Below are 26703 nucleotides of genomic sequence, written 5' to 3' on the forward strand. Positions count from 1 at the left end.
TGCAACACCTGCCCCTTCACTTCCTGTCTCCTCACCGTCCAAGGGCCCAAACACTCCTTTCAAGTGAAGCAGCATTTCACTTGCATTTCCCACAACTTAGTCTACTGCATTCGTTGCTCCCAATGCGGTCTCCTCTACATCGGAGAGACCAAACGTAAACTGGGCGACCGCTTTGCAGAACACCTGCAGTCTGTCCGCAAGAATGAGCCAAATCTCCCTGTCGCTTGCCATTTTAACACTCCACCCTGCTCTCTTGCCCACATGTCTGTCCTTGGCTTGCTGCATTGTTCCAGTGAAGCCCAACGCAAACTGGAGGAACAGCACCTCATCTTCCGACTAGGCACTTTACAGCCTTCCGGACTGAATATTGAACTCAACAACTTTAGATTTTGAACTCCCTCCTCCATCCCCACCCCCTTTCTGTTTCTTCCCCCTTCCTTTTGTTTTTTTCCAATAATTTATATAGATTTTTCTTTTCCCACCTATTTCCATTATTTTTAAATCTTTTATGCCCCCCATCCCCACTAGAGCTATACCTTGAGTGCCCTACCATCCATTCTTAATTAGCACATTCATTTAGATAATATCACCAACTTCAACACCTCTGTGTTCTTTTGTTCTTTTGTCTATGACATCTTTTGATTATCTGCTCCTATCACTGCTTGCTTGTCCCTACAACCACACCACCCCCCTCCACTTCTCTCCCTCCACCCAACCCCCCCAACCTTAAACCAGCTTATATTTCACCCCTCTCCTTGGATTCACCCAGTTCTGCTGAAGGGTCATGAGGACTCGAAATGTCAACTCTTTTCTCCTCCGCCAATGCTGCCAGACCTGCTGAGTTTTTCCAGGTAATTCTGTTTTTGTTTTGGATTTCCAGCATCCGCAGTTTTTTGTTTTTAACAATAACATCATTGATCACTCTGTGGGTTGGTGGCTTGGAATGAGTTAATAAGCAACAGCTTTCACTGACCAACGTGCGCTGAATTTAAAACTGAGGACTACCTGTCAGCTTAAAGCAGATCAGATGCCAGCAGAGAGAGAGAAGACTGTGCCCAAAGCTGAATCAGGAACAAGAACCCTAGTACGCCTGTAAAGCCGCTGCCCTGCTGTGATAAGGATTAATTTATAATCAATTAAAGTTTCCTGAGTTACTTCACTAAACTGTCTCCTGTTGCCTAAAGTCTCAAATGAACAAAATCGGAATTCAAGTTCGAAAGAACTTGCATAGTGTGTCGAGATTCCCAAAGGGGCCCCAGGGAGCATGCTGACATTCACAGGGCGGTCCCAGAGGGAATGATGTCAACTTTCTAACCCTTTCCCCAGTCCAAAAATCCCACCCCCCAAATATCCAGAAGCTGTTATGACTTATCCAGCAACCAGTCAGCATTGAGGCCACATTGGGAAATTGGATTGTAACTTACCACTTCACTTGATTGGTTGTCTTTGTTTCCAGTTACATAATCACAGTGTCACCTGATGTTTGCCTCACAGTGAGGAAGTCTAAAACATAACAGTGTTGACCTTCAGTGGTTTAACAGCAACAGAGTCGTTCTAACCACAGGTGAGTGTGGAGTGTAAGGCAGCTCTTTATAAATCCTTTTCAACAGGCTGTACTTCATGCCTGGGTGGGGCTCTTCTTATTGTCAGAATTATTGTCAATATTATTTGAAGAGACTTGTTTTAAAGTCTTGCCTTTGGCCCTGGATGTACTGACTGTTACACAACAACTTGCCTTTGGCGTGGTGTGTGTTACAGGAGCGTTAAGAAAATTTGGCACGGGCTGCACAAGAGCATGTCGCCTAAAGCGTGGTCAAGGGGGTAGGTTAAAGGAGGAGGGAGCGGTTGGAAGGGGTGGAGGTGGCGGTGGATGGGTGACTGGGACTTGGGTTGAGTCAGAACGTGGAGGAGCAGAGTTCTGAATGTAGGGAATGGGATGCCGTGCAGGAGAGCATTGGAACAGTAGGCTCTGGAGGTGACAAAGGGATGGACTGAGGATGGGGAGGAGACAGCCCATGGCCGCACCGTGCCTGTGCTGTGTCAATGCGTACTCTCCCTCTGTTGCTATGGCTAAATGAGCCAGACACAGTAACACGATACGCTGAACAATCGAATTCAAGGTGAGTTCCCTTAACTTCAGTTCTTGCAGACAACGATTTGAGCACAGAGGCTGGTGGCTTTTCCCAGTTGTTAGATCTCAGAATGCATATCAGCGCAGGTATGGGGATCAAAGCTTGGGGCTCGTTTTTCTCAGTGACATAGCCTTTGAGCCAGAGGCACAGGGGACAGCGTCAAGCCAGGGGTTTAACCGAAGAAGATGGAGTCAAACACCCCAAAAATAAAAGGAGCCCTAAGCAACCCCGTCTCTTAGCGCTGTGCGTACCTGTGGTTTAACCCCTGCAAACTAGGGCAGTTTAGTCTTCCAATCAATTGCCCTCCCCGGCAGCTATTGACTCCTTCCATGGCTGCTGCACGCCCTCGGGTGATTGGCTTAAATGGCCATTCTTCATGTGTGAGCCAAGAATAGGGTGGCGGTGGTTGTCAGGGAGCCATTTGACTGTGGAAGGTGCCTCAGCTGAGCTGGACCCTCTTCAGACACTTGCGTTTTCCAATAGGGAGGCAGGCAGGTGGTGAACAGTGGCTCATTCTGAGGACATTCAGCCCTTCCCATCCACTCCGCCATTCAATGAGATCATGGCTGACCTGCTACTTCAGCACCGTCTTCCTGCACTACAGCATCCTTCCCCCTTTCTTACCCAGGGTTACAGAAGCCACTTGTGGCACCATTGCAATCACTGGACCGGCTAACTCAGCGCAGATATGGGGATCAAAGCTTGGGGCTCGTTTTTCTCAGTGACATAGCCTTTGAGCCAGAGGCACAGGGGACAGCGTCAAGCCAGGGGTTTAACTGAAGAAGATGGAGTCAAACACCCCAAAAATAAAAGGAGCCCTAATTTTGTGTTTGTTTGTGCATCTGCAGGTTTTGATATTCCAACACGATGAAGCTGTTGGCTGCACTGTCCATTTGCTTCTTGTCCTTCTTGGTGACCGTAGAAGGCAATCCTGAGCCTTGCGGTGAGTAGCCTTTATGCCGCACAGCATCATCTACCCAGGAAACATAATGGAGATAGGGCTAGAAAGGTACCTTTCAGGTGGGGCATTCTGGCAAGGGACTGCGTTTCATATATCAGGGCCCTCGTTCCAGATTTCCTCCACCAGAGGAGACAGTCCCTCCGCCCTTTGTCATTTTAAACGCCTCGATTACCAACCAAAGTTTGTGTAATGAATAATTGTAGGAGGGAAAGTGAGGTGGGGAGATGGTGGCATAGTGGTAATGCTCACTGGATGAGCAAACCAGTGGCCCAGGCTCTGGGGGACATGGGTTCAAATCCCACCACGGCAGCTGGTGCAATTTAAATTCAATGAATAAATCTGGAATTATAAAGCTCATCTCAGTCATGGTGACCATGACTACTATTACCAATTGTTATTAAAAACCCATCTGGTTTACTCATGTCCCTTTAGGGAAGGGAATCTGCCATCCTTACCCGGTGTGGTCTACACATGACTCCAGACCCACAACAATGTGGTTGACTCTTAACTGCGCCACCCACCCACCCCCCCAAAATGGCCACTCAGTTCAAAGGCAATTTTTTTCTTTATATGGGATGTGGGCATTACTGGCTAGGCCAACATTTATTACCCATCCCTAATTGCCCTTGTTCAGAGGGCATTTAAGAGCCAACCACATTGCTGTATGTATAACATGTAGGCCAGACCATGTAAGGACAGCAGATTTCCTTCCCTAAAGGGGTATTAGTGAACCAGGTGGGTTTTTACAACAGTCGGCAATGGTCTCATGGTCACCATTAGACTTTGATTCGAGATTTTTATTGAATTCAAATTCAACCATCTGGCGAGATTCGAACCCAGGTGCCCAGAGCATTACCCTGGGTCCCTCAAGTACTAGTCCAGCGACAATACCACTACGACACTAAATGGACATCAAATGTCCACAACCCATGAAAGAATAAATTTTAAAAATCTAGTCTGTCTCACACCACGATGGTGACAAAACATTATCGCTAAACATTTCTTCCCTGCCTCTCCCCTGCTCAATCCCTCCCTCCCTCCCACAGCTGTGTAATCTACCGGAGGTTTAAAACAAAATCTAGAGGAGATAAGTACTACGAACATTCCTCGCCAGCGACGGAGAGCATTCCAGGACAACATGTCAATCCAGTATTCTCTATAAATACGCTCATGGTCTATATGTGCGTGACATACCCAACCCAGAAATCTGATCTCCTGCAGAAGGCAAAAAATAAAAACTGGATTGGCAGGACTCTGCATTAAGAGTGCTAATGTGTAAAATCTATCAGCAGTTCTGGTTAATGGGGAGTGGGAGAGAGTGGCAAGTGGCTTGGAGGGGGAACTTCCAGGTGGTGGTGTCCCCATGTGTCTGCTGCCCCTTGTCCTTCTAAAGTGGGCGTAAAAAGTTACACAGGGATATTAGGCAGATTAAGTGAGTGAGCCAAACTGCAGCAGATGCAGTCCAACGCAGGGAAGTGTGAAAGATAAATTGGGGCATTTCCCCACCGGTGAGAGACGAGGGGCAGAATTGTTCAGTCGGGGTGCAGGGGGCCGGGCCCCGACACCCGCACGCTTAAAAATGACGCGCTATGACGTTGGGCGTGCGCCCCGAAGTCACTGCGCCGAGCTGTGACGTTCCGTTTGGCTGGCACGTGCCGGGGGTCAGCTGTGTGCCCACCGACATGTAAACGGCCCGTCGAGGCCACGGAGGCCCTAACTAAGGTTATTGTAATCGCTGCCCGTCCAACCTAACGGTCGGCAGGGCAGGCGAAAAGGCCAAGCGGCTCTCGGCATTGTTTTTTTTTTCAGGAAACCTCGTCCACGGGCGGGATGAGGTTTCCTAAATCTTTTTATTAAATTAGGTTTTTAAAGATTTTGTGTCCCATCTCATGTGACGCACGAGGGGGACGTGTTTAAATACATTTATAAACCTTTTATTTAATCATTTCAGAAGCCCTGCGGTCTCCCTGACGCAGCTCCGTGCCTCAGGGAGATTGAAGCGCTCTTTCGCGTGCACGCCACAGGCCCCGACTCTCTGTCCTCTTTCCCCCGCTCCCACCCGCGCAGGTAGCGCCGACCGCTCATGCCTTACACTGGGCGGGCCTTACTTGGCCCTCCCGTGTAAAATGGCGGCTCGGAGCCAATCGCAAGTGGCAATCACCCAAAGCCCACCCCCTGCCTGAAAGATTCAGGTCCAGGAGATGTGGCGGAGGAAAGAAAGGGCTTTTGGTGTTCCAATACACGAATCATAAAAATGGGTGGACAATTAAAAATTGACTAAAAAAAAAAGCTAGTGGACCGTTGACTTTCATCTCAAGGAGGCAGGATTGAAGCGTTGCTTCAGTTTTGCGGGATCTTGATTGGGCCCCATTTAGATTGTGGGCGCCACACCTCAGGATGTTCAAGCCCTGGCCCACCCTCCATTGAGATTTTCCGGTCCCACCAAAAGCCCAATAGGCTTTTAGCTGGCCCGCTGCATCTCCAGCGGAGGGGCCAGATAGCTCTGGCTGATCTATTGTCCTTGAGGAGGGTGGTGGAGTGCAGTACCATGTGATACTGGGGCTGAAAGGGTTAAAGGCAGCTTGTATATAAATCAATAAAATTAGCAATGCCTGTTGATAAGGGCAATTAGAGATGGACAACAAATGCCGGCGATGCTTAAATCCCAAGAATGATTATTTAAAAAAAAGGAATACAGGGTACTGGAGCTCATTTCTAGAGGAATTGAATATAAAGGCAGGGAAGCACAGAAAAGATTTACAAGTGTGTTGCCATAGTTGAGAGAATATAACCATTAGGAATGATTGAGCAGGCTGGGGCTCTTTACTCTGAATTCTCTTCTTTCTTCTGTTCTCTACTCTCCATTTGCTTGGATGAGTGCAGTTCCAACAACACTCAAGAAGCTTGACACCATCCAGGACAATGCAGCACATTTGATCGGCACCACATCCACAAACATTCACTCCCTCCACCACCGACGCACAGTAGCAGCAGTGTGTGTACCATCTACAAGATGCACTGCAGCAACTCGTCAAGGCTCCTTCAACAGCACCTTCCAAACCCATGACACCTACCACCTAGAAAGACAAGGGCAGCAGACACATGGGAACACCACCAAGTTCCCCTCCAAGCCACCCACCATCCTGACTTGGAAATACATCGGCCGTTCCTTCACTGTCACTGGGTCAAAATCCTAGAACTTCCTCCCTGACAGCACGGTGGGTGTACCTACACCACATAGACCGCTGACGACCACCTTCTCAAGGGCAATTTGGGATGGGCAATAAATGTCGGCCTGGCTGGCGGTGCCCACGTCCCCTAAATGAATTTTTTAAAAAAAGCAAAAACTGAGGGATGAACGGACAAAGGTTTTAAAATTAAGACAGAGTTCAACAGGCTGGATATGAGTGAGTCCAGAACAAGGGGACATAAATTTAACAGCTCAGATAAAGAATTTAAAAATAATTTCTTTGTGCAGAGTGTGGTTGGGGATATGCCACCTGGAGCAGCCAGAGCAAGCTACATTGATGCATCAAAGGGAGGTTTGACATGACACGGCAGAGACATAAGGGGAGTTGGGGAGCAGGGTGGTGCGGGGGTGGGGCAGGCTCATGTTGTGTACAAGTTCCAGTATAGACTAGATGGGCCGTATGGCCTGTGAGCCTGAATATCTAGTATCTCATGCTTGGAGACTGTAAATGTGTACATGTGCCCATTTCTCTGCTTTGTACCTTACAGAGTCACCAAAGCTCCTCGAAGGTCAAATGACTACTGTGAGTATCAACATTGTAGAGCCTGGTGCCTCTGATCTCCCAGAGTTTGAGCGAAGGAACATTGAATTCTTTAACTATGTGTTTATTCACTGGAGTGAGGTGTGGTTAGAACCGGGGCCCTCTGTTGGCTGGATGCACTAGGTCCCGTAAGGACCTGTAGCCAAGGAAACGTGGCTGGATGTATCTGCAGTCAGGTTATGTCACACTGGGAATAATGGTGCCCAGCGGGTGCAGCTCCTGCACACTTGGGTATCCTTCCTGCACACTGCTGCAGAGGCTGGTACCTGATCTTACAGGAGAGGGAGAACTCCGTCTGAGTATAAAAGCAAAATACTGCAGATGCTGGAAATCTAGAACAAAAACAAAAACACCTGGTATTTTTCCAGGTATTTTTGTTTTTGTTCTGTCTGAGTATAGTTCTGTCAACAGCCAGGGAAAGTCAAAACCCACTAAGAAAGAAGAACGAGAGTTTATGTGTTAATTCTAACCCAGTAAAATCTCCCCAAGGCATCCCACAAGAGCACTATCCACAAAAATTGACACAGCTCCGTAAGGAGATATTAGGATATGTGACGGACAGCTTGATCAAAGAGGCAGGTTTTAGGGAACACGGTGGGGGGAGAGAGAGGTAGAGGGGTTTGGGGATGGAATTCCGGGGCTCATTGCCTTTCAGGATAACCTTTCACCTCGGGGGCCCAGTTTATGACTCCAAGCTCGAATACTGAGACGGGGAGTGATACTTAGGCAGAAATTGCGGTCCGTTTAGTCTTGGTGTCAACACTTAACGATGTTTTAATGCAAGTTTTAGCCGAGGTAATTCCCTCTGTTTAAACGCCAAATAATCCGTGGCGACCCCTGTATTGTGAACATGAGTTGATCCCTGTGTTTAGGTGGTATACTTTAGGTATACATTAAAAGACCCTTAGTCAGTGTACACCTGATGCTACATTTGAATTTTGAAAGTCTGTAGATTGTAGCAGGGCAGGAAGAAACCACCATTTTTGAGATCCTGGGACTGAGGAGATGGTGGCGTAGTGGTAGTGTCACTAAACTAGTAATCTGAATGCCCAGTTCTAGGGGTGAGGGTTCAAATCCCACCATGGCAGCTGGTGGAATTTAAATTCAATTAATAAATCTGGAATTAAAAATAAAAGCCAGCTTCAGTAATGGTGACTGTGAAGCCATTGTTGATTGTTGTGAAAACCCCATCTGGTTCACCAATGTCCCTTTAGGAAAGGAAATCTGTCGTCCTTATCCGGTCTGGGCCTACATGTGACTCCAGACCCCACAGCAATGTGGTTGACTCTCAACTGCCCTCTGAAATGGTGTGGCCAGCCACTCAGTCCAAGGGCAATTAGGAATGGGCAACAAATGCTGACCTTGCCAGTGGCACCCACATCCCATGAAAGAATAAAGAAAAGAAAAAATTGAGCAGGAGACTGAGCAATGAATCTTAACCTTGCCAAGGAGGAAGAGGGTGTGAATGGCAGTGGCAGCTGGAGTTTGACAATCAGGAAGAACGAGAGGAGAGTTCAGCCTGACTGTCAGGTAGCAGGTGGATGTTAATAGGATCCAAGCCAATTGGTGAAGACAAAACCAAGACACAGATCTTCTTTATTGAGAGAGTTTATTGGCTTGTTCAGTCTCACAGCCCTCAACCCAGTGTCCCAGCTGTCACCTATTTATATGTGCTGAAAGACAATTAATACCCTCACCTGTTTCTCTTAACCTTAATAATATAATTGATGTTAACAATGTAATTGACAAGATAATAATACACGAGACAAGTTTCTTAAGATTTCGTGGTGGCTGTCATGTAGGAAAGCACATGATTATGTCTGGTGTGGAACGCACACCCTGGGTGTTCATTAACTCACTGTGGAATAGCTATTTCGTTAAGATTGATCCTGATGTCCTCCCAGTATTCCCCTTGTGTTCTGTTACATTGAATTACAGCAGGTGAATGTCTTCCCAACCCCTCGTCATCTCACTCCATCAGCATATCCTTCTATTACTTTCTCCCCCATGTGCTTATCCAGCTTCCCCCTTAGCACGGTGGCTGTATCTACACCACATGGACTGCAGCGGCTCAAGAAAGCAGTTAGGGATGAACAATAAATGCTGGCTTTACCTGTGACACTTACATTCCAAGAACAAATATAAAAAAAATGTATCTATGTCATGCGCCTCAACCACTCCACATTCCACATTCCCAATCTGGGTAAAAAAAGTTACTCCTGAATTCCCTATTGGATTTATTTGTGACAATTTTACACTGATGGCTCCTAGTTCTGGTTTTGCCTGCAATTGAGAGCATCTTCTAGCCATCTACCCTGTCGAACCCCATTATAATTTTAAAGATCCCTATCAGGTCGCACTCAGCCTTCTCTTTTCTAGAGAAGATAACCCCAGCCTGTGTCACCTTTCCTGATGTATACAAGGGGAGATGGTGGCACAGTGTTACTGTCACTGGACTAGTGACCCAGAGGCCGAGGCTAAAGTTCTGGGGACACAGGTTCAAATCCCACTACAGCAGCTGGTGGAATTTAAATTCAATTAATAAAGTATGGAATCGGAAAGCTAGCCTCACTGATGAAGACCAGGACAACCATCATCGATTGTTGTAAAACCCATCTGGTTCACTAATTCAGTATTGTTTTATAGCTCAACATGAGCAAAGGCACTGCGGTGTATGCAAAGTTCGCCTACGACGCTATTCAAAAGAGGATTTATGCCCTCAAAACAACATTATTTGAAGGTGACGAGCAAGGCCAAGTGGTGGACATCAAGCTATACCAGGAGGTGCGTATACAGGGCCCGCAGCGCCTCAGTTTTCACTTTAAGTTACGTTTTCTCTGAGTTCCCTCTGTCTAAAACTTGAGCAGAAACCCACCATGGTGAACTGTTTCTGGAACTTGGCCGATCACAGCACCAGTCACCACATGAGGAAGCTGTTCTTAATGTTTGTTTCATTGTGAGGGTTCTACGTACTGAGATATTTTCCTTTTTGGACCCAAACAACAATGCCCCCTGCTCCTCCCCCGCCTAATATCAACCCTCCCCCACATCCACTGCCACACTGAGCCCTCCCATCAAACTATCCCATAAAAATTACCAAGGCAGGTACAGCACGGGGTTAAATACAGAGTAAAGCTTCTTCTACACTGTCTCCATCAAACACTTCCAGGACAGGTACAGCACGGGGTTAGATACAGAGTAAAGCTCCCTCTACACTGTCCCCATCAAACACTCCCAGGACAGGTTGCAGCGCAGGGTTAAGTACAGAGTAAAGCTCCCTCTACACTGTCCCCATCAAACACTCCCAGGACAGGTACAGCATGGGGTTAGATACGGAGTAAATCTCCCTCTACGCTGTCCCCATCAAACACTCCCAGGACAGGTACAGCACGGGGTTAGATACAGAGTAAAGCTCCCTCTACACTGTCTCCATCAAACACTCCCAGGACAGGTGCAGCACAGGGTTAGATACAGAGTAAAGCTCCCTCTACACTTTCCCCATCAAACATTCCCAGGACAGGTACAGCACGGGGTTAGATACAGAGTAAAGCTCCCTCTACACTTTCCCCATCAAACACTCCCAGGGCAGGTACAGCACGGGGTTAGATACAGAGTAAAGCTCCCTCTACACTTTCCCCATCAAACAATCCCAGGACAGGCATATCTCTGGTTCAATTTTGACACACCTTCTGAGCCCCTGACATCACCTGCCATTTACCAAGTCCCTGTGTGCAATTTCACAGATTTTAATATTATATTTAAATACCTTGCATTTTCTGTCTGAAAATTTTACCTTCTGATGTCAGAATTATGTTATATATCTCAACATGTCACATTGAAAGTAACTATGTGAATAATTATAGAGGGAGTTCCCTATGTAAACAGCCCCCTGTGTCAACGTGGTTGCAAGATGAAGCCACAAGGAGGCACTGTAACTCGACTGCTCTGATGCCTGCTGGAAGTTAAAACAGTGAAAATGCTTAGTAAATAAGCAGAAATTATTAATATCAATTAATTGGCTCAGAGGTAAATTTAATTAATTAGCACTCCCACAGCAGCTTTGTGTCTGAAATTTTGAGCGGAGAAGATTTCAGTGGATTGAATATTGCCTGGGCCATGAATGAGGCATTACGATCTTCCTGGCTGGGGTCCCTAATCTGCACAACCCAGGCAGGGTGGCAAATTTTCCTTGTTTGACTGCTTTCTGTTTACCTCTGTGTGCAGTCTGTCCAGTATACGTTCTACCTTGCGAACAGGACCTGTGTGAAGCATCCGCTCCATGTTCCATTCAAGCCAATTCGCGTCCCTGACAACGCGAAATTTCTTAGTCAGATGTACATCGGCAGCTCTGCTTCTCCAAGAGAGGGTCTTCTAGCCAATGTCTGGACTGAAGAATGTGACAGTGGTAAGTGCGAGGGTAGACCCCCCTACTTATTCTCTCTGTACCACATCTCTCTCCTCTGTACCACATCTCCCTCCCTCCCAGGCCAACAGTAGCCTCGCCTCACATCTGGCCACTATCAAGTTTCAGACAAGGTGCTTGAGTTACGATCAGGGGGGTGCTCTGCCTGATTATATTTTATCCCCTTCACAACACTGGCGATATCTGTCACCATCCAAATATCTACCACCAAGAAGGACGAGGGCAGCAGAGGGATGGGAACACCACCATCTGCAAGTTCCCCTCCAAGCTACACACCATGCTGATTTTTTTGGTATATATATTAGGCCGCCATTTGTTGCCCATCCCTAATTGCCCATGAACTGACCTGACTAGGTCATTACAGAGGGCAGTTAAGAGTCGACCACATTGCTGTGGGTCTGGAGTCACACGTAGACCAGGCCGGTTAAGGTCGGCAGATTTCCTTCCCAAAAGGGACAATAGTGAACCAGATGGGCTTTTATGGCAATTGAATATAGTTTCATTGTCACCATTACTGAGACTAGCTTTATATTCCAGATTTATTAACTGAATTCAAGTTCTACCAGCTGCCCTGGTGGGATTTGAACCCATGTCCCCAGAGCATTAGCCTAGGTCTCAGGATTACTGGTCCAGCGACATTATCCCTCTGCCACCTTCTCCCCATAACTGGAACTATATCTGCCATTCCTTCAACTCTAGCTGGGTCAAAATCCTGGAACTCCCTCCCTAACAGCATTGTGGGTGTACCTACACCACACGGGACTGCAGCAGTTCAAGATGGCAGCTCACCACCACCTTCTCAAGGGGCAATTAGGGGTGGGCAATAAATGCTGGCCTAGCCCACATCCCATGAATGAATAAAAAACAAAATCAGCGAACAGCATTGATCGAACTTTGTCTATATGACATGGGAACAGGAGGAAGGCCATTCACCCCCCCCTTGAGCCTGTTCTGCCACTCATTGAGATCACGGCTGATCTGCAATCTCAGGTTTAAAATTAACAATAAACCCACTGTCAATTACATGTTTTAAACTTCTACCATTGTGTGCAGACGATTTTCCTAGTTTCGCCTTGAAAAGCCTTGATCTATTTTCTAGGCTATGAATTGGGGACTCAACTCTTTTTTCTTGACCAGCTTGTTTCCTTGTTGTCATAGAAACCCCTCACCAAGCTCCATGGCCTCCAAATCAAACCATTGAAAATCCCCATTGGTATAGTCTTGGGTTTGCCCTGATAAGGACTCCCCTTGTAGGGACACTTGCTCACTCAGCTAAAGCCAGTAGTAGGTACAGGTTGGTAAGGGCCAGGGCACGGGTGTATGTAGTGTATTGCATGACTCTAACCAGCTCTCCGGAACTAAGCACTCGTAAGGTTCCTGGGTCTCGTCTGGATCGGGACTACATTGCCGGTGGGGACACTGGCTATCTGCACATAGATTCTCAACCTACAGCTCCCATCAGTCAGCCAAGTGGGCTCAACAGTTGCCACCTTTGAGTATTGCACGCTCCCTTGCATGTCTATTCTTGCCAGTCTTCATGTCAATGTCTCAATGCTAAGGAGCCACATCAACACGAGAGAGCTCACCCAGCACCCCAACAACATATACCTCCACCCAAGAGAATGGTTACTAGTTCTGGGCATAACTCGGGAGGTTTTCACACAGTGATGGATTGGATAGGGAGAGTGGGGCAGAGACCTTGAAAACATTTTTTTTTTAATTTGTTCATGGATGTGGGCATCGCTGGCTAGACCAGCAATTATTGCCCATCCCTAATGGCCCTTGAGAAGGTGGTGGTGAGTCGCCTTCATGCAGCCCATGTGGTGTAGATACACTGACCGTGCTGTTAGGAAGGGAGTTCTAGGATTTTGACCCAGTGACAGTGAAAGAACAGCCGATATATTTGCAAGTCAAGATGGTGAGTGGCTTGGAGGGGACCTTACAGGTGGTGGTGTTCCCATCTGTCTGCTGCCGTTGTCCTTCTGGGTGGCAGAGATCGCAGGTTTGGAAGGCGCTGTTGAGTTGGTGAGTTGCTGCAGTGCATCTTGTAGATGGTACACACTGCTGCAACTGTGCGTCGGTGGTGGAGGGAGTGAATGTTGAAGATGGATTGGGCACCAATCAAGCGGGCTGCTATGTCCTGGATGGTGTGGAGCTTCTTGAGTGTTGTTGGAGCTGCACTCATCCAGGCAAGTGGGGAGTATTCCATCACACTCCTGACTTGTGCCTTGTAGATGGTGGACAGGCTTTGGGGAGTCAGGAGGTGAGTTACCCTCCACAGAATTCCCAGCCTCTGATCTGATCTTGTGGCCACAGTATTTATATGACTAGTCCAGTTCAGTTTCAGATCAATGGTAACACCCAGGAAGTTGATAGTGGGGCTTTCAAAAAATGATAATGCCATTGAACATCAAGGGGCGATGGTTAGATTCTCCCTTGTTGGAGATGGTCATTGCCTGGCACTTGTGTGGTGTGAATGTTACTTGCCACGTGTCAGGCCAAGCCTGGATATTGTCCAAGTCTTGCTGCATTTGGACATGGACTGCTTCAGTATCTGAGGAGTCACAAATGGTGCTGAACATTGTGCAATCATCAGTGAACATCCCCACTTCTGACTTTATGATGGAAGAAAGGTCATTGATGAAGCAGCTGAAGATGGTTAGGCTGAGGATACTACCCTGAGGAACCCCAGCATTGATGTCCCTGGACTGAGATGATTGACCTCCAACAATCACAACCATTTTCCTTTGTGCTAGGTATGACTCCAACCAGCGGAGAGTTTTCCCTCTGATTCCCATTTACTTAAATTTTGCTAGGGCTCCTTGATGCCACGCTCAGTCAAGGGCAGTCACTCTCACCTCACCTCTGGAGTTCAGCTCTTTTGTCCATGTTTAAACCAAGGCTGTAATGAGGTCTGAAGCTGAGTGACGCTGGTGGAACCCAAACTGGTCGTCAGTGAGCAGGTTATAGCTGAGTGAGTGCTGCTTGATAGCACTGTGGATGATCCCTTCCATTACTTTACTGGTGATGGAGAGTAGACTGATGGGACAGTAATTGGCCGGGTTGGATTTGTCCTGCTTTTTGTGTACAGGACATACCTGGGCAATTTTCCACATAGCCGGGTAGATGCCAGTGTTGTAGCTGTGCTAGTACAGCTTGGTTCAGGACATGGCTACTTCTGGAGTACAAGATTTCAGTACTATTGCCAGAATATTGTCAGGGCCCATAGCCTTTGCAGTATCCAGTATCATCAGCTGTTCCTTGATATCACGTGAAGTGGATCAAATTGGCTGAAGACTGGCATCTGTGATGCTGGGGACCTCAGGAGGAAGCTCAGATGGATCATCCACTCGGCACTTCTGGTTGAAGATTGTAGCAAATGTTTCAGCCTTACCTTTTGCTCTGATGTGATGGGCTCCTCCATCATTGAGGTTGGGGGCATTTTTGGACCCTCCTCCTCTGATGAGCTGTTTAATTGTCCACCACCATTCACGACTGGATATGGCAGGACTGCAGAGCTTAGATCTGATCCGTTGGGTGTGGGATCACTTAGCTCTGTCTATCACTTGCTGCTTATTCTGTTTGGCATGCAAGTAGTCCTGTGTTGTAGCTTCACCAGGTTGACACCTCATTTTTAGGTATGCCTGGTGCTGCTCCAGGCACACCCTCCTGCACTCCTCATTGAACTAGGGTTGACTCCTTTGATTGGTGGTATTGGTGGAATGGGGGATATGCCGGGCCATGTTAGATTGTGGTTGTGTACAATTCTGCTGCTGCCAAAGGCCCACAGCACCTCTGGATGCCCGGTTTTGAGTTGCTAGAAATATTTGAAATCAATCCAATTCAGCACGGTGGTCATGTCATGCAACACAATGGAGGGTATCCTTAATGTGAAGATGGGTCTTTGTCCCCATAAGGAATATGCGGTGATCACTCCTACCGATACTGTCATGGACAGATGCATCTGCGGCAGACAGGTTGGTGAGGATGATGTCAAGTATGTTTTTCCCTCTTGTTGGTTCCCTCACCACCAGCCACAGACCCAGTCTAGCAGCTATGTCCTTTAGGACTCAGCCAGCTCAGTCTGTACTAGTGCTACCGAGCCACTCTTGGTGATGGGCAATGAAGTCCCCCACTCAGGGTACATTCTGTGCTCTTGCCACTCTCAGTGCTTCCTCCAACTCTATGGAGGAGTGCTGATTTGTTAGCTGAGGGGCAGTACATGGTGATCAGCAGGAGGCTTCCTTGCCCATGAGACTTCATGGGGTCCAGAGTCAATGTTGAGGCTTCCCAGGGCAACTGCCTCCTAACTGTGCCACCACCCCACCCCACCCCGGTGGGTCTATTCTGCCAGTGGGACAGACATACCCAGGGAAGGTGAAAGTGACATAGTCATACTCACAGAATCATACCTTACAGGCAAGGTCGGGCTGTTGCTTGATTAGTCAGTGGGATCAAGCTCTCCTGATTGTGGTGCAAGACCCCAGACGTTAGCAAGGAGGATTTTGCAGAGTCAAGAGGGCCAGGTATGTCATTGCCGCTTCTGGTGTCTAGGTCAATGCCAGGTGGTCAGGTTTCACTCCATTTAGACTTCATAGCAGTTTTGACACAATCAAGTGACTTGCTAGGGCATTTAAGGGTCAACCACATGTAGGAGGGCAGATTTCCTTCCCTAAAGGGACATTAGTGAACCAGATGGGTTTTAACAACAATGATCAGAATTAGATTTAATAATTGAACTTAACTCCCACTCCAGCTACCATGGTGGGACTTGAAGCCGTGTCCCCAGAGCATAAGGCAGGGGGGTTGGCGGGGTGGGGGGGGGGCCTCTGGATTACTAGTCCAGTGACATTACCACTACACCACCGTCTCCTGCTATTTAAAAAGCAGTTGCTTCTGTAAGGCTAGTGGTGTGGAGGTGACCTAAGTGCACGGTGACAGAATGATCTTCCTCCTCGACATTGACCAGGCTCCTTCTGGACAAAACCAACACAGCACAATTACACGTTCAGGGTTGTTGGTGATTGACTCCTGAATTGGTAACAGTTTATGGCTTTACTGCAAGCACAGACAATTTGACTAAGATCAATATCATTGCTGATGTTGTTCCCTAATGTTGATGACCCCACCCACCAAATGGTTCATTTTCCAGGCTTCTGTGTATTGACGTTCACGGAGTATGGCTGTCTCCCCCTGTCTTTCCTGTACCGCAGCAACAAGGATTCAACCCTGAACTTAGAATCGTGAGTTGTTTTGACATTTTCTCTGCCTTTGCTTTTTACTCCTGTTTCCCTCCCCCCCATACCGCCCCCCCTCCCTCTCCCACCTCACAGCACCCAATTCGACCTCCTTTTGCCCTATGCCCAACACTCACTGGGCTCCGGGTGGAAAGGCCCCGAGTTGGCAGGTTGATTGGGCCGTGAAGCCAATTCTCTGCTCACAAAACAGACTGTGTTCACCAGCTAGGAGGGGGAGGAGTTTGGAGTGGCATTTACCCCCCTTCCCCCCCCACTCTCCCAGCCGGCCCTGAGACCCCAGATCCTGTCTCTCGAATGCGATCAGGCCACTCAACTCTGGCCTTTCTCGAATGCGATCAGGCCACTCAACTCTGGCCTTTCTCGAATGCGATCAGGCCACTCAACTCTGGCCTTTCTCGAATGCGATCAGGCCACTCAACTCTGGCCTTTCTCGAATGCGATCAGGCCACTCAACTCTGGCCTTTCTCGAATGCGATCAGGCCACTCAACTCTGGCCTTTCTCGAATGCGATCAGGCCACTCAACTCTGGCCTTGCAATCTGGAACTTTTCCAATGTGCGTTGCTGACATATTTCCACCTGAGTGGGCAGAGCAAGTTAGTAGATTTGCCTTACTCCCGGAGAGGTGAGCACAAAATCTAGGCCCAAGCCCCCCAATATTAAGGAATTTTCTACATTAGCCGGAGAGGGCAGAAGGGACCTCGCTTAATGTCTTGTTGGAAAGGCACCTCCAACAGTGCAGCACTCTCTCAGTACCAAGAGAGCCAACCTAGATGTTGCACTCGAGTGCTAGTGGTGGGACTTGAACCCATGGCCTCTGGGTAAGCCACTGCGTCACACAGCAGACATCAAAGTACCATGCCGGTTGCTGTTATAATCTGCCTGAGTCACCAGAGGGAGCTTGTGCATCATTTCTTGGTGGGAAGTGCTCCACTGAAACTTCCTGGTCAGTGCAGTGACACAGCGCAGTGTGAATGCATCCCTGAGATTGGGGTGGTGTGTGGAACCTGGATTATCTAAAACAAAAACAGAATTACCTGGAAAAACTCAGCAGGTCTGGCAGCATCGGCGGAGAAGAAAAGAGTTGACGTTTCGAGTCCTCATGACCCTTCGACAGAACTGTCTAAAGATATCCTGATTTTCCTGTACATGCCCCACTCCTGCAATGTTGTATGTCCAGTAGCCAAAAGCGAAATGTTAAAGTGATGGGCTCAGGCTCCGCAGATTCTAAACCTATGCCTTAGGGAGACACTAATTGGGCACTCCCGGCTGATCTTTCAATGCTCTCCTTTAGTCACCCTGAACTGTCTGTAACATCAGTTGCCCTCTGTAACATCGCCCACTCCTCCCCTGCCTCAGCTCACCTGCTGCTGAAGCCCTCAGCCATGCCTTTGTTACCTCTAGGATTAACTACCCCAACAGACTCCTGATTGACCTCCCACCTTTTTCTGTAAACAGGACATCATCCAAAACACTGCTACCCTTGCCCTAACTCACACCAAGTCCCATTCACCCATTGCCCTCTCTGCTCGCTGACCTGACTCTGGTCTGTCATTAGCCCGATTTTAAAATTCCCATCCTTGTTTTCAAATCCCTCCATGGCCTCAAACTCTCCCTATCTCTGTAACCTCCTCCAGCCCCTACAACCCTCCCTATCTCTGTAACCTCCTCCAGCCCCCACAACCCTCCCTATCTCTGTAACCTCCTCCAGCCCCTACAACCCTCCCTATCTTTGTAACCTCCTCCAGCCTCTACAACCTTCCCTGTCTCTGTAACCTCCTCCAGCCCCTACAACCCTCCCTATCTCTGTAACCTCCTCCAGCCCCCACAACCCTCCCTATCTCTGTAACCTCCTCCAGCCCCTACACCCTCCCTATCTCTGTAACCTCCTCCAGCCCCCACAACCCTCCCTGTCTCTGTAACCTCCTCCAGCCCCTACACCCTCCCTATCTCTGTAACCTCCTCCAGCCCCCACAACCCTCCCTATCTCTGTAACTTCCTCCAGCCCCTACAACCCTCCCTATCTTCGTAACCTCCCCAAGCCCCTATGACCTTCCAAGATCTCTGCGTTCCTTCGATTTTGGCCTCTCGAGCATCCGCCCCTATTTTTATCGCTCCGTCATTAGTCTCCATCATTCCTGTGTGACTGTGACAAAAGTAAACTCCCCCAACCCTGTCCTTCTTGACCTGTCGGCAGCCTTTGATACAGTTGACCCCACCATCCTCCTCCAACTCCTCTCTGTTGCTGTCCAGCTGGGTGGGACTGCTCTCACCTGGTTCCGTTCATATCTATCTAATCGTAGCCAGAGAATTGCTCGCAATGGCTTCTGTTGCTTCGCCAACCCTGTTACCTCCAACGTTCACCCAAGTATCTATGCTTTGGCACCTGTCCCCCTCCTCCAATCCCGCTTCTCATTTGCCCCTTGGCAAAACACCCAAAAGCAGAGTTTTCACGTGCACGGTGACAAGACCCGGCTCCTACTCACCGCCACCTGTCTCGACTCCTCCACTGCTGATAAATTACGGGACTGCTTATCAGAATTCCAGCCCCGAATGAGCAGGAACTTCCTCCCATAAAATGCGAGGAAGACTGAAGCCTTTGTTTCCAGTCCCTGCTCCCAACATGGCTGTGGGGCCAGATGAGGTGACAGAGATAGGGAGGGTTGTAGGGCTGGAGGAGGTTACAGAGATAGCGAGGGTTGTAGGGGCTGGAGGAGGTTACAGAGATAGGGAGGGTTGAAGGGGCTGGAGGAGGTTACAGAGATAGGGAAGATTGTAGGGGCTGGAGGAGGTTACAGAAGGGAGGGGTGTAGGAGCTGGAGGAGGTTACAGAGATAGGGAGGGTTGTAGGGGCTGGAGGAGGTTACAGAAGAGAGGGTTGTAGGGGCTGGAGGAGGTTACAGAAGGGAGGGTTGTAGGGGCTGGAGGAGGTTACAGAGATAGGGAGGGTTATGGGGGCTGGAGGAAGTTACAGAGATAGGGAGGGCTGTGAGGCCGGAGGAGGTGACAGAGATAGGGAGGGTTGTGAGGCCAGAGGACGTTACAGAGATAGGGAGGGTTGAAGGGGCTGGAGGAGGTTACAGAGATAGGGAGGGTTGAAGGGGCTGGAGGAGGTTACAGAGATAGGGAAGATTGTAGGGGCTGGAGGAGGTTACAGAGATAGGGAGGGTTGTGAGGCCGGAGGAGGTTACAGAGATAGGGAGGGTTGAAGGGGCTGGAGGATGTTACAGAGATAGGGAGGGTTGTGAGGCTGGAGGAGGTTACAGAGATAGGGAGGATTGTAAGGGCTGGAGGAGGTTAGAGATAGGGAGGGTTGTGAGGCCGGAGGAGGTTACAGAGATAGGGAGGGTTGTAGGGGCTGGAGGAGGTGACAGAGATAGGGAGGGTTGTAGGGGCTGGAGGAGGTTACAGAGATAGGGAGGGCTGTAGGGGCTGGAGGAGGTGACAGAGATAGGGAGGGCTGTAGGGGCTGGAGAAGGTGACAGAGATAGGGAGGGGTGTAGGGGCTGGAGGAGGTTACAGAGATAGGGAGGGGTGTAGGGGCTGGACGAGGTTACAGCGATAGGGAGGGGTGTAGGGGCTGGAGGAGGTTACAGAGATAGGGAGGGGTGTAGGGGCTGGAGGAGGTTACAGAGATAGGGAGGGGTGTAGGGGCTGGACAAGGTTACAGAGATAGGGAGGGTTGTAGGGGCTGGAGGAGGTTACAGAGATAGGGAGGGGTGTAGGGGCTGGAGGAGGTGACAGAGATAGGGAGGGCTGTAGGGGCTGGAGGAGGTGACAGAGATAGGGAGGGCTGTAGGGGCTGGAGGAGGTGACAGAGATAGGGAGGGCTGTAGGAGGTGACAGATAGGGAGGGGTGTAGGGGCTGGAGGAGGTTACAGAGATAGGAAGGGTTGTAAGGGCTGGAGGAGGTTACAGAGATAGGGAGGGTTGTAGGGACTGGAGGAGGTTACAGAGAAAGGGAGGGTTGTAGGGGCTGGAGGAGGTGACAGAGATAGGGAGGGTTGTAGGGGCTGGAGGAGGTTACAGAGATAGGGAGGGCTGTAGGAGCTGGAGGAGGTGACAGATAGGGAGGGGTGTAGGGGCAGGAGGAGGTTACAGAGATAGGGAGGGTTGTAAGGGCTGGAGGAGGTTACAGAGATAGGGCGGGTTGTAGGGGCTGGAGGATGTTACAGAGATAGGGAGGGGTGTAGGGGCTGGAGGAGGTTACAGAGATAGGGAGGGGTGTAGGGGCTGGACGAGGTTACAGAGATAGGGAGGGGTGTAGGGGCTGGACGAGGTTACAGAGATAGGGAGGGGTGTAGGGGCTGGAGGAGGTTACAGAGATAGGGAGGGGTGTAGGGGCTGGAGGAGGTTACAGAGATAGGGAGGGGTGTAGGGGCTGGAGGAGGTTACAGAGATAGGGAGGGTTGTAGGGGCTGGAGGAGGTTACAGAGATAGGGAGGGGGTGAAGCCATGTGGGGAGGGGGTTAGGGTTTGAGAACAAGGATGACAATTTCATAATCAAGGGGCAGAACTTTACATCTTGTGGGCGGGCGCTGGACCCGATCGGGCAGAAAGTGACGCGCGGTGATGTCATCGGGCGCTCGCGCCATATTTCGGCCGGCGAGCGCGAGCGAGAGTCGGCAGCGGGCGCGCGGACTCTTAAGAGGCTCGTCAAGGCCGTTAAAGCGTTAATCGACAGAGACTTTTCGCTGCCCCGCCCCCCCCCCCCCCCACAACCTCAGGGCGAGGCAGCCTTTGCATTTTTTGAGAAAGCGCCATCAACGGGCTGGGAGAGGTTTCCGACCATTTAATGCAAAGAAGGTGAGAAATGCTTCGGTGTAATTCTTAATGACGTTTATGTCCACGCGGGCGAGCGAGCGAGTCCTGTGCGCCAGGTGCACGCGCCCCACCGCGTACGCGCCAGACTTCAGCGCTTAGCCTCCTCCTCCGGCACCTCCGCCCCCCAACCCCGGCAGCGACGAGTCCTTCAGTGTGTGCGTTTCAGCGTGAAATCGCGGTGAAGGGGGTGGGGGTTGAGGGGGTGGGGGTTGAGGGGGTGGGGGGGGGGGTTGAGGGGGTGGGGGGGGGGTGGAGGGGGGGGGTGGGGGTTGAGGGGGTGGGGGGGGTGGAGGGGGGGGGTGGGGGTTGAGGGGGTGGAGGGGGGGGTGGGGGTTGAGGGGGCCTGATCCCTATTTACTGACTCCTTCCCTCTTCCCGGTAACAGTGCGAGATTAATCCAGTTTGCTTGCAATTTGCGTGTCACGCTCAATCCCCGAGGTGGGATGTCCACGCCGCCGCCGCCGCCAAGGCCGCCCTACTTTGCTCCTGCCTCGGCTGATCCGCTGCTGAAGCCCTCACCCGTGCCGTTGTCACCTCTAGTACTTGGAAATTGAAACTCGCTCCCGGCCGCCCTCTCTCCCTCTGTAAACTCGGTCATCTGAAGCCCCGCCCACCCTCTGTAAACTCGGTCATCCGAAGCCCCGCCCACCGCCCGCCCACTAAGCTCGGTCATCCGAAGCCCCGCCCACTAAGCTCGGTCATCCGAAGCCCCGCCCACTAAGCTCGGTCATCCGAAGCCCCGCCCACTAAGCTCGGTCATCCGAAGCCCCGCCCACTAAGCTCGGTCATCCGAAGCCCCGCCCACTAAGCTCGGTCATCCGAAGCCCCGCCCACTAAGCTCGGTCATCCGAAGCCCCGCCCACCGCCCGCCCTCTGTAAACTCGGTCATCCGAAGCCCCGCCCACCCTCTGTAAACTCGGTCATCCGAAGCCCCGCCCACCCTCTGTAAACTCGGTCATCCGAAGCCCCGCCCACCCTCTGTAAACTCGGTCATCCGAAGCCCCGCCCACCCTCTGTAAACTCGGTCATCCGAAGCCCCGCCCACCCTCTGTAAACTCGGTCATCCGAAGCCCCGCCCACCCTCTGTAAACTCGGTCATCCGAAGCCCCCCCACCAAACTCTCAGCGAAGCCCCTTTCCCCTATCACCCCCAGCCCGTGCTCGCCGGCCAATACTGGCTCCCGGTCAAGCAAATCCTGCCTAAAAACGCACGCTTGAGGGGGTGGAGGTGCCGGAGGAGGCGAAGAGCTGAAGTCTGGCGCGTACGCGGTGGGGAGCGTGCACCTGGCGCACAGGGCTCGCTCGCGTGGACATAAACGTCATTAAGAAATACGCCGAAACATTTCTCACCTTCTTTGCATTAAATGGTCGGAAACCTCTCCCAGCCCGTTGATGGCGCTTTCTCAAAAAATGCAAAGGCTGCCTCGCCCTGAGGTTGTGGGGGGGGGGGGGGGGCGTGGCAGCGAAAAGTCTCTGTCGATTAACGCTTTAACGGCCTTGACGAGCCTCTTCAGTCCGCGCGCCCGCTGCCGACTCTCGCTCGCGCCCGCCGGCCGAAATATGGCGCGAGCGCCCGATGACATCACCGCGCGTCACTTTCTGCCCGATCGGGTCCAGCGCCCGCCCACAAGATGTAAAGTTCTGCCCCTTGATTATGAAATTGTCATCCTTGTTCTCAAACCCTAACCCCCTCCCCACATGGCTTCACCCCCTCCCTATCTCTGTAACCTCCTCCAGCCCCTACACCCCTCCCTATCTCTGTAACCTCCTCCAGCCCCTACACCCCTCCCTATCTCTGTAACCTCCTCCAGCCCCTACACCCCTCCCTATCTCTGTAACCTCCTCCAGCCCCTACACCCCTCCCTATCTCTGTAACCTCCTCCAGCCCCTACAACCCTCCCTATCTCTGTAACCTCCTCCAGCCCCTACACCCCTCCCTATCTCTGTAACCTCCTCCAGCCCCTACACCCCTCCCTATCTCTGTAACCTCCTCCAGCCCCTACAACCCTCCCTATCTCTGTCACCTCCTCCAGCCCCTACAACCCTCCCTATCTCTGTAACCTCCTCCAGCCCCTACACCCCTCCCTATCTCTGTAACCTCCTCCAGCCCCTACAACCCTCCCTATCTCTGTAACCTCCTCCAGCCCCTACACCCCTCCCTATCTCTGTAACCTCCTCCAGCCCTTACACCCCTCCCTATCTCTGTAACCTCCTCCAGCCCCTACAACCCTCCCTAAGTCTGTAACCTCCTCCAGCCCCTACAACACTCCCTATCTCTGTAACCTCCTCCAGCCCCTACACCCCTCCCTATCTCTGTAACCTCCTCCAGCCCCTACACCCCTCCCTATCTCTGTAACCTCCTCCAGCCCCTACAACCCTCCCTATCTCTGTAACCTCCTCCAGCCCCTACACCCCTCCCTATCTCTGTAACCTCCTCCAGCCCCTACACCCCTCCCTATCTCTGTAACCTCCTCCAGCCCCTACAACCCTCCCTAAGTCTGTAACCTCCTCCAGCCCCTACAACACTCCCTATCTCTGTAACCTCCTCCAGCTCCTACACCCCTCCCTATCTCTGTAACCTCCTCTAGCCCCTACAACCCTCCCTATCTCTGTCACCTCCTCCAGCTCCTACAACCCTCCCTATCTCTGTAACCTCCTCCAGCCCCTACAACCCTCCCTATCCCTGTAACCTCCTCCGGCCCCTACAACCCTCCCTTTCTCTGTAACCTCCTCCAGCCCCTACATCCCTTCCTTTCTCTGTAACCTCCTCCAGCCCCTACAATCCTTCCTATCTCTGTAACCTCCTCCAGCCCCTACAACCCTCCCTATCTCTGTAACCTCCTCCGGCCCCTCCAACCCTCCCTATCTCTGTACCCTCCTCTGGCCCCTACAACCCTCCCTATCTCTGTACCCTCCTCCGGCCCCCAAAACCCTCCCTATCACTGTACCCTCCTCCGGCCCCTCCACCCCTCCCTATCTCTGTAACCTCCTCCGGCCCCTACAACCCTCCCTATCTCTGTAACCTCCTCCGGCCCCTACAACCCTCCCTATCTCTGTAACCTCCTCCGGCCCCTACAACCCTCCCTATCTCTGTAACCTCCTCCGGCCCCTACAACCCTCCCTATCTCTGTAACCTCCTCCAGCCCCTACAACCCTCCCTATCTCTGTAACCTCCTCCAGTCCCTCCAACCCTCCCTATCACTGTAACGTCCTCCAGCCCCTACAACCCACCCCATCTCTGTAACCTCCTCCGGCCTCACAGCTCTCCCTATCTTCTGTCACCTCCTCTTGCCTCACAGCCCTCCGCAATGTCTGTGCTCCTCTAATCCTGACCTCTTGCGCATCCACAACTTCAATCGCTCCGCCCAAGATGACCACGACTTTGGTCGTCTAGGCCCCAAGCCCTGGGATATAGCCTCTGTGCACCTCTCTGCCTCCCTATCTTACTGTCCTCCTTGAAGGCACTCCGTTCAGCCTAACTATTTGACCAAGCTTTTGATCATTCGATCTAATATCTCCTTTAAGTGGCTTGGTATCTTTCTTAGTTTTGTAACGCCCCTGGGCAAAGCCTTGAGATGCTCACCCTGTTAAAGGTGCTATAGAAATAAAGTTGTTGTTGGGGGCGGTGCCTTCAGCTGTCTGGGCCCTAAGCTCTGGAATTCCTTCCCCAAACCTCTCTCCGCCTTGCTCCCTCTCTCCCTCTCTCTCTCTCCTCTTTTAAGACGTTCCTTCGAACCGACCTCTTTGACCAACCCCTTCCGTCACCTGCCCTAAAATCTGCCTGATGTGGCTCAGCGTCGATTCCTGTCCCGTTTACAGCCCTGGGAAGCGCCTTGGGTGGTGGTGAATGGCACTACCCAAGTGCAAGTTGTTGTTGCTGTTGCTGCCGCATTTTCATCTTGGCTAGACGTTCGGCCGCCTGCCCGTTCAGGTGAGCGTAAAGGATCCCGTGGCCGCTACTGGGAAGCAGCAGGGATGGGGTGGTTCTCCCCTCCTCCTCCTCCTCCTGCCCCCTACCCTCCCTCCCCCTCCCCCTCCCCCACCCCCACCATGCCTTGGGCCTCACCCCTGCCCCGAATGGCAGCGCCACCAACTGGGCTGCCTTGTTCACTATTTGTGGAGTATGAATTGCTCAGGGTGCTTGCTGAGTTTGCCCATCTAGCAGACGGCTCGCTTGGATGTGGAGTGCGTTTTTTTGGAGTGTTTGTGAACAAGCCTGTACTCATTCTGTTTTGTTCTTTTAAATTTCTAGGTTCATGAGCTTGACATACGGAATCAGTGATCCGAATGTGTTTCGCCCTCCTGTGGAGTGTTTTCATCCAAACTGAATCTGTGAGAATATTCTCACATGGAGCTGGTTCAATATTGGGATTTACCTAACTCACTAATAATCTGACTCAATATTGGGATTTATCTAACTCACTAATAATATGACTCAATATCGGGATTTATCTAACTCATTGTAATAATCTGACTCAATATCAGGATTTAACTAACTCACTGTAATAACCTGACTCAATATCAGGATTTATCTAACTCACTGCAATAAACTGACTCAATATCGGGATTTATCTAACACTAATAATCTGACTCAATATCAGGATTTATCTAACTCACTGTAATAATCTGATTTAATATCAAGATTTATCTTAACACTAATAATCTGACTTAATATCAGGATTTATCTAACTCACTGTAATAATCTGACTCGATATCAGGATTTATCTAACTCACTGTAATAAAGAACAGTTGTACCTGCCTATTTACTGAGGTCACAAATTTTGCCAGTTGCTTTTCTCCAAATTCATCCAAAAATCCACTGTCCCGTGTCCTTCCTCTTGCCTTGGCCTGTTCAGCTTCTTTTTATTCATTCATGGGATGTGGGCGTCACTGGCTAGGCCAGTGTTTATTGCCCATCCCTAATTGCCTTTGAGAAGGTGGTGGTGAGCTGCCTTCCTGAACCGTTGTGTTCACTGCTTTGGCTCTGAGGTCCAGCAATGGCTCGATACAAAAATTTCCATCCTGGATTTCAAACCCCTCAATGTCCCCCAACCTCACAACTCTCCAAGATTTCTGTGCTCCTCCAACTCTGGCCTCCTGGGCATCCCCCAGTTTCCATTATTCCACATTGGCAGCTGTGCCTCCAGCTACCTGGGCCCTAAGCTTTGGAATCCCTATCTTTCCGTCTCTGTCTGCTTGCGTCTCTCTGTCTGTCTATGTCTCTTTGTCTGTGTGTGTGTCTGTGTGTGTGTGTGTGTCTCTGTCTGTGTGAATGTCTCTCTCTCCATGTGTCTTTCTCTCTGTCTGTGTGTGTCTC

The 26703-nt window shown here is 50.5% G+C and overlaps 1 protein-coding gene across 1 annotated transcript; it reads left to right on the forward strand.

Moving 5' to 3' along the window:
• The first annotated feature begins 1411 nt into the window (after nt 1-1411).
• On the forward strand, nt 1412-26148 carry LOC121273035 (mammalian ependymin-related protein 1-like). The gene is made up of 7 exons (XM_041179984.1): nt 1412-1564; nt 2981-3075; nt 6832-6866; nt 9531-9668; nt 11109-11289; nt 16460-16550; nt 25639-26148. The coding sequence occupies exons 2-7, from the start codon at nt 3000-3002 to the stop codon at nt 25712-25714; spliced, it is 597 nt and encodes a 198-aa protein (XP_041035918.1). The 5' UTR covers nt 1412-1564; nt 2981-2999; the 3' UTR covers nt 25715-26148.
• The last annotated feature ends 555 nt before the right edge of the window (nt 26149-26703 follow it).

Source organism: Carcharodon carcharias, chromosome 37 (genome assembly GCF_017639515.1).
Source record: "Carcharodon carcharias isolate sCarCar2 chromosome 37, sCarCar2.pri, whole genome shotgun sequence".
Taxonomy (NCBI): Eukaryota; Metazoa; Chordata; class Chondrichthyes; order Lamniformes; family Lamnidae; genus Carcharodon; species Carcharodon carcharias.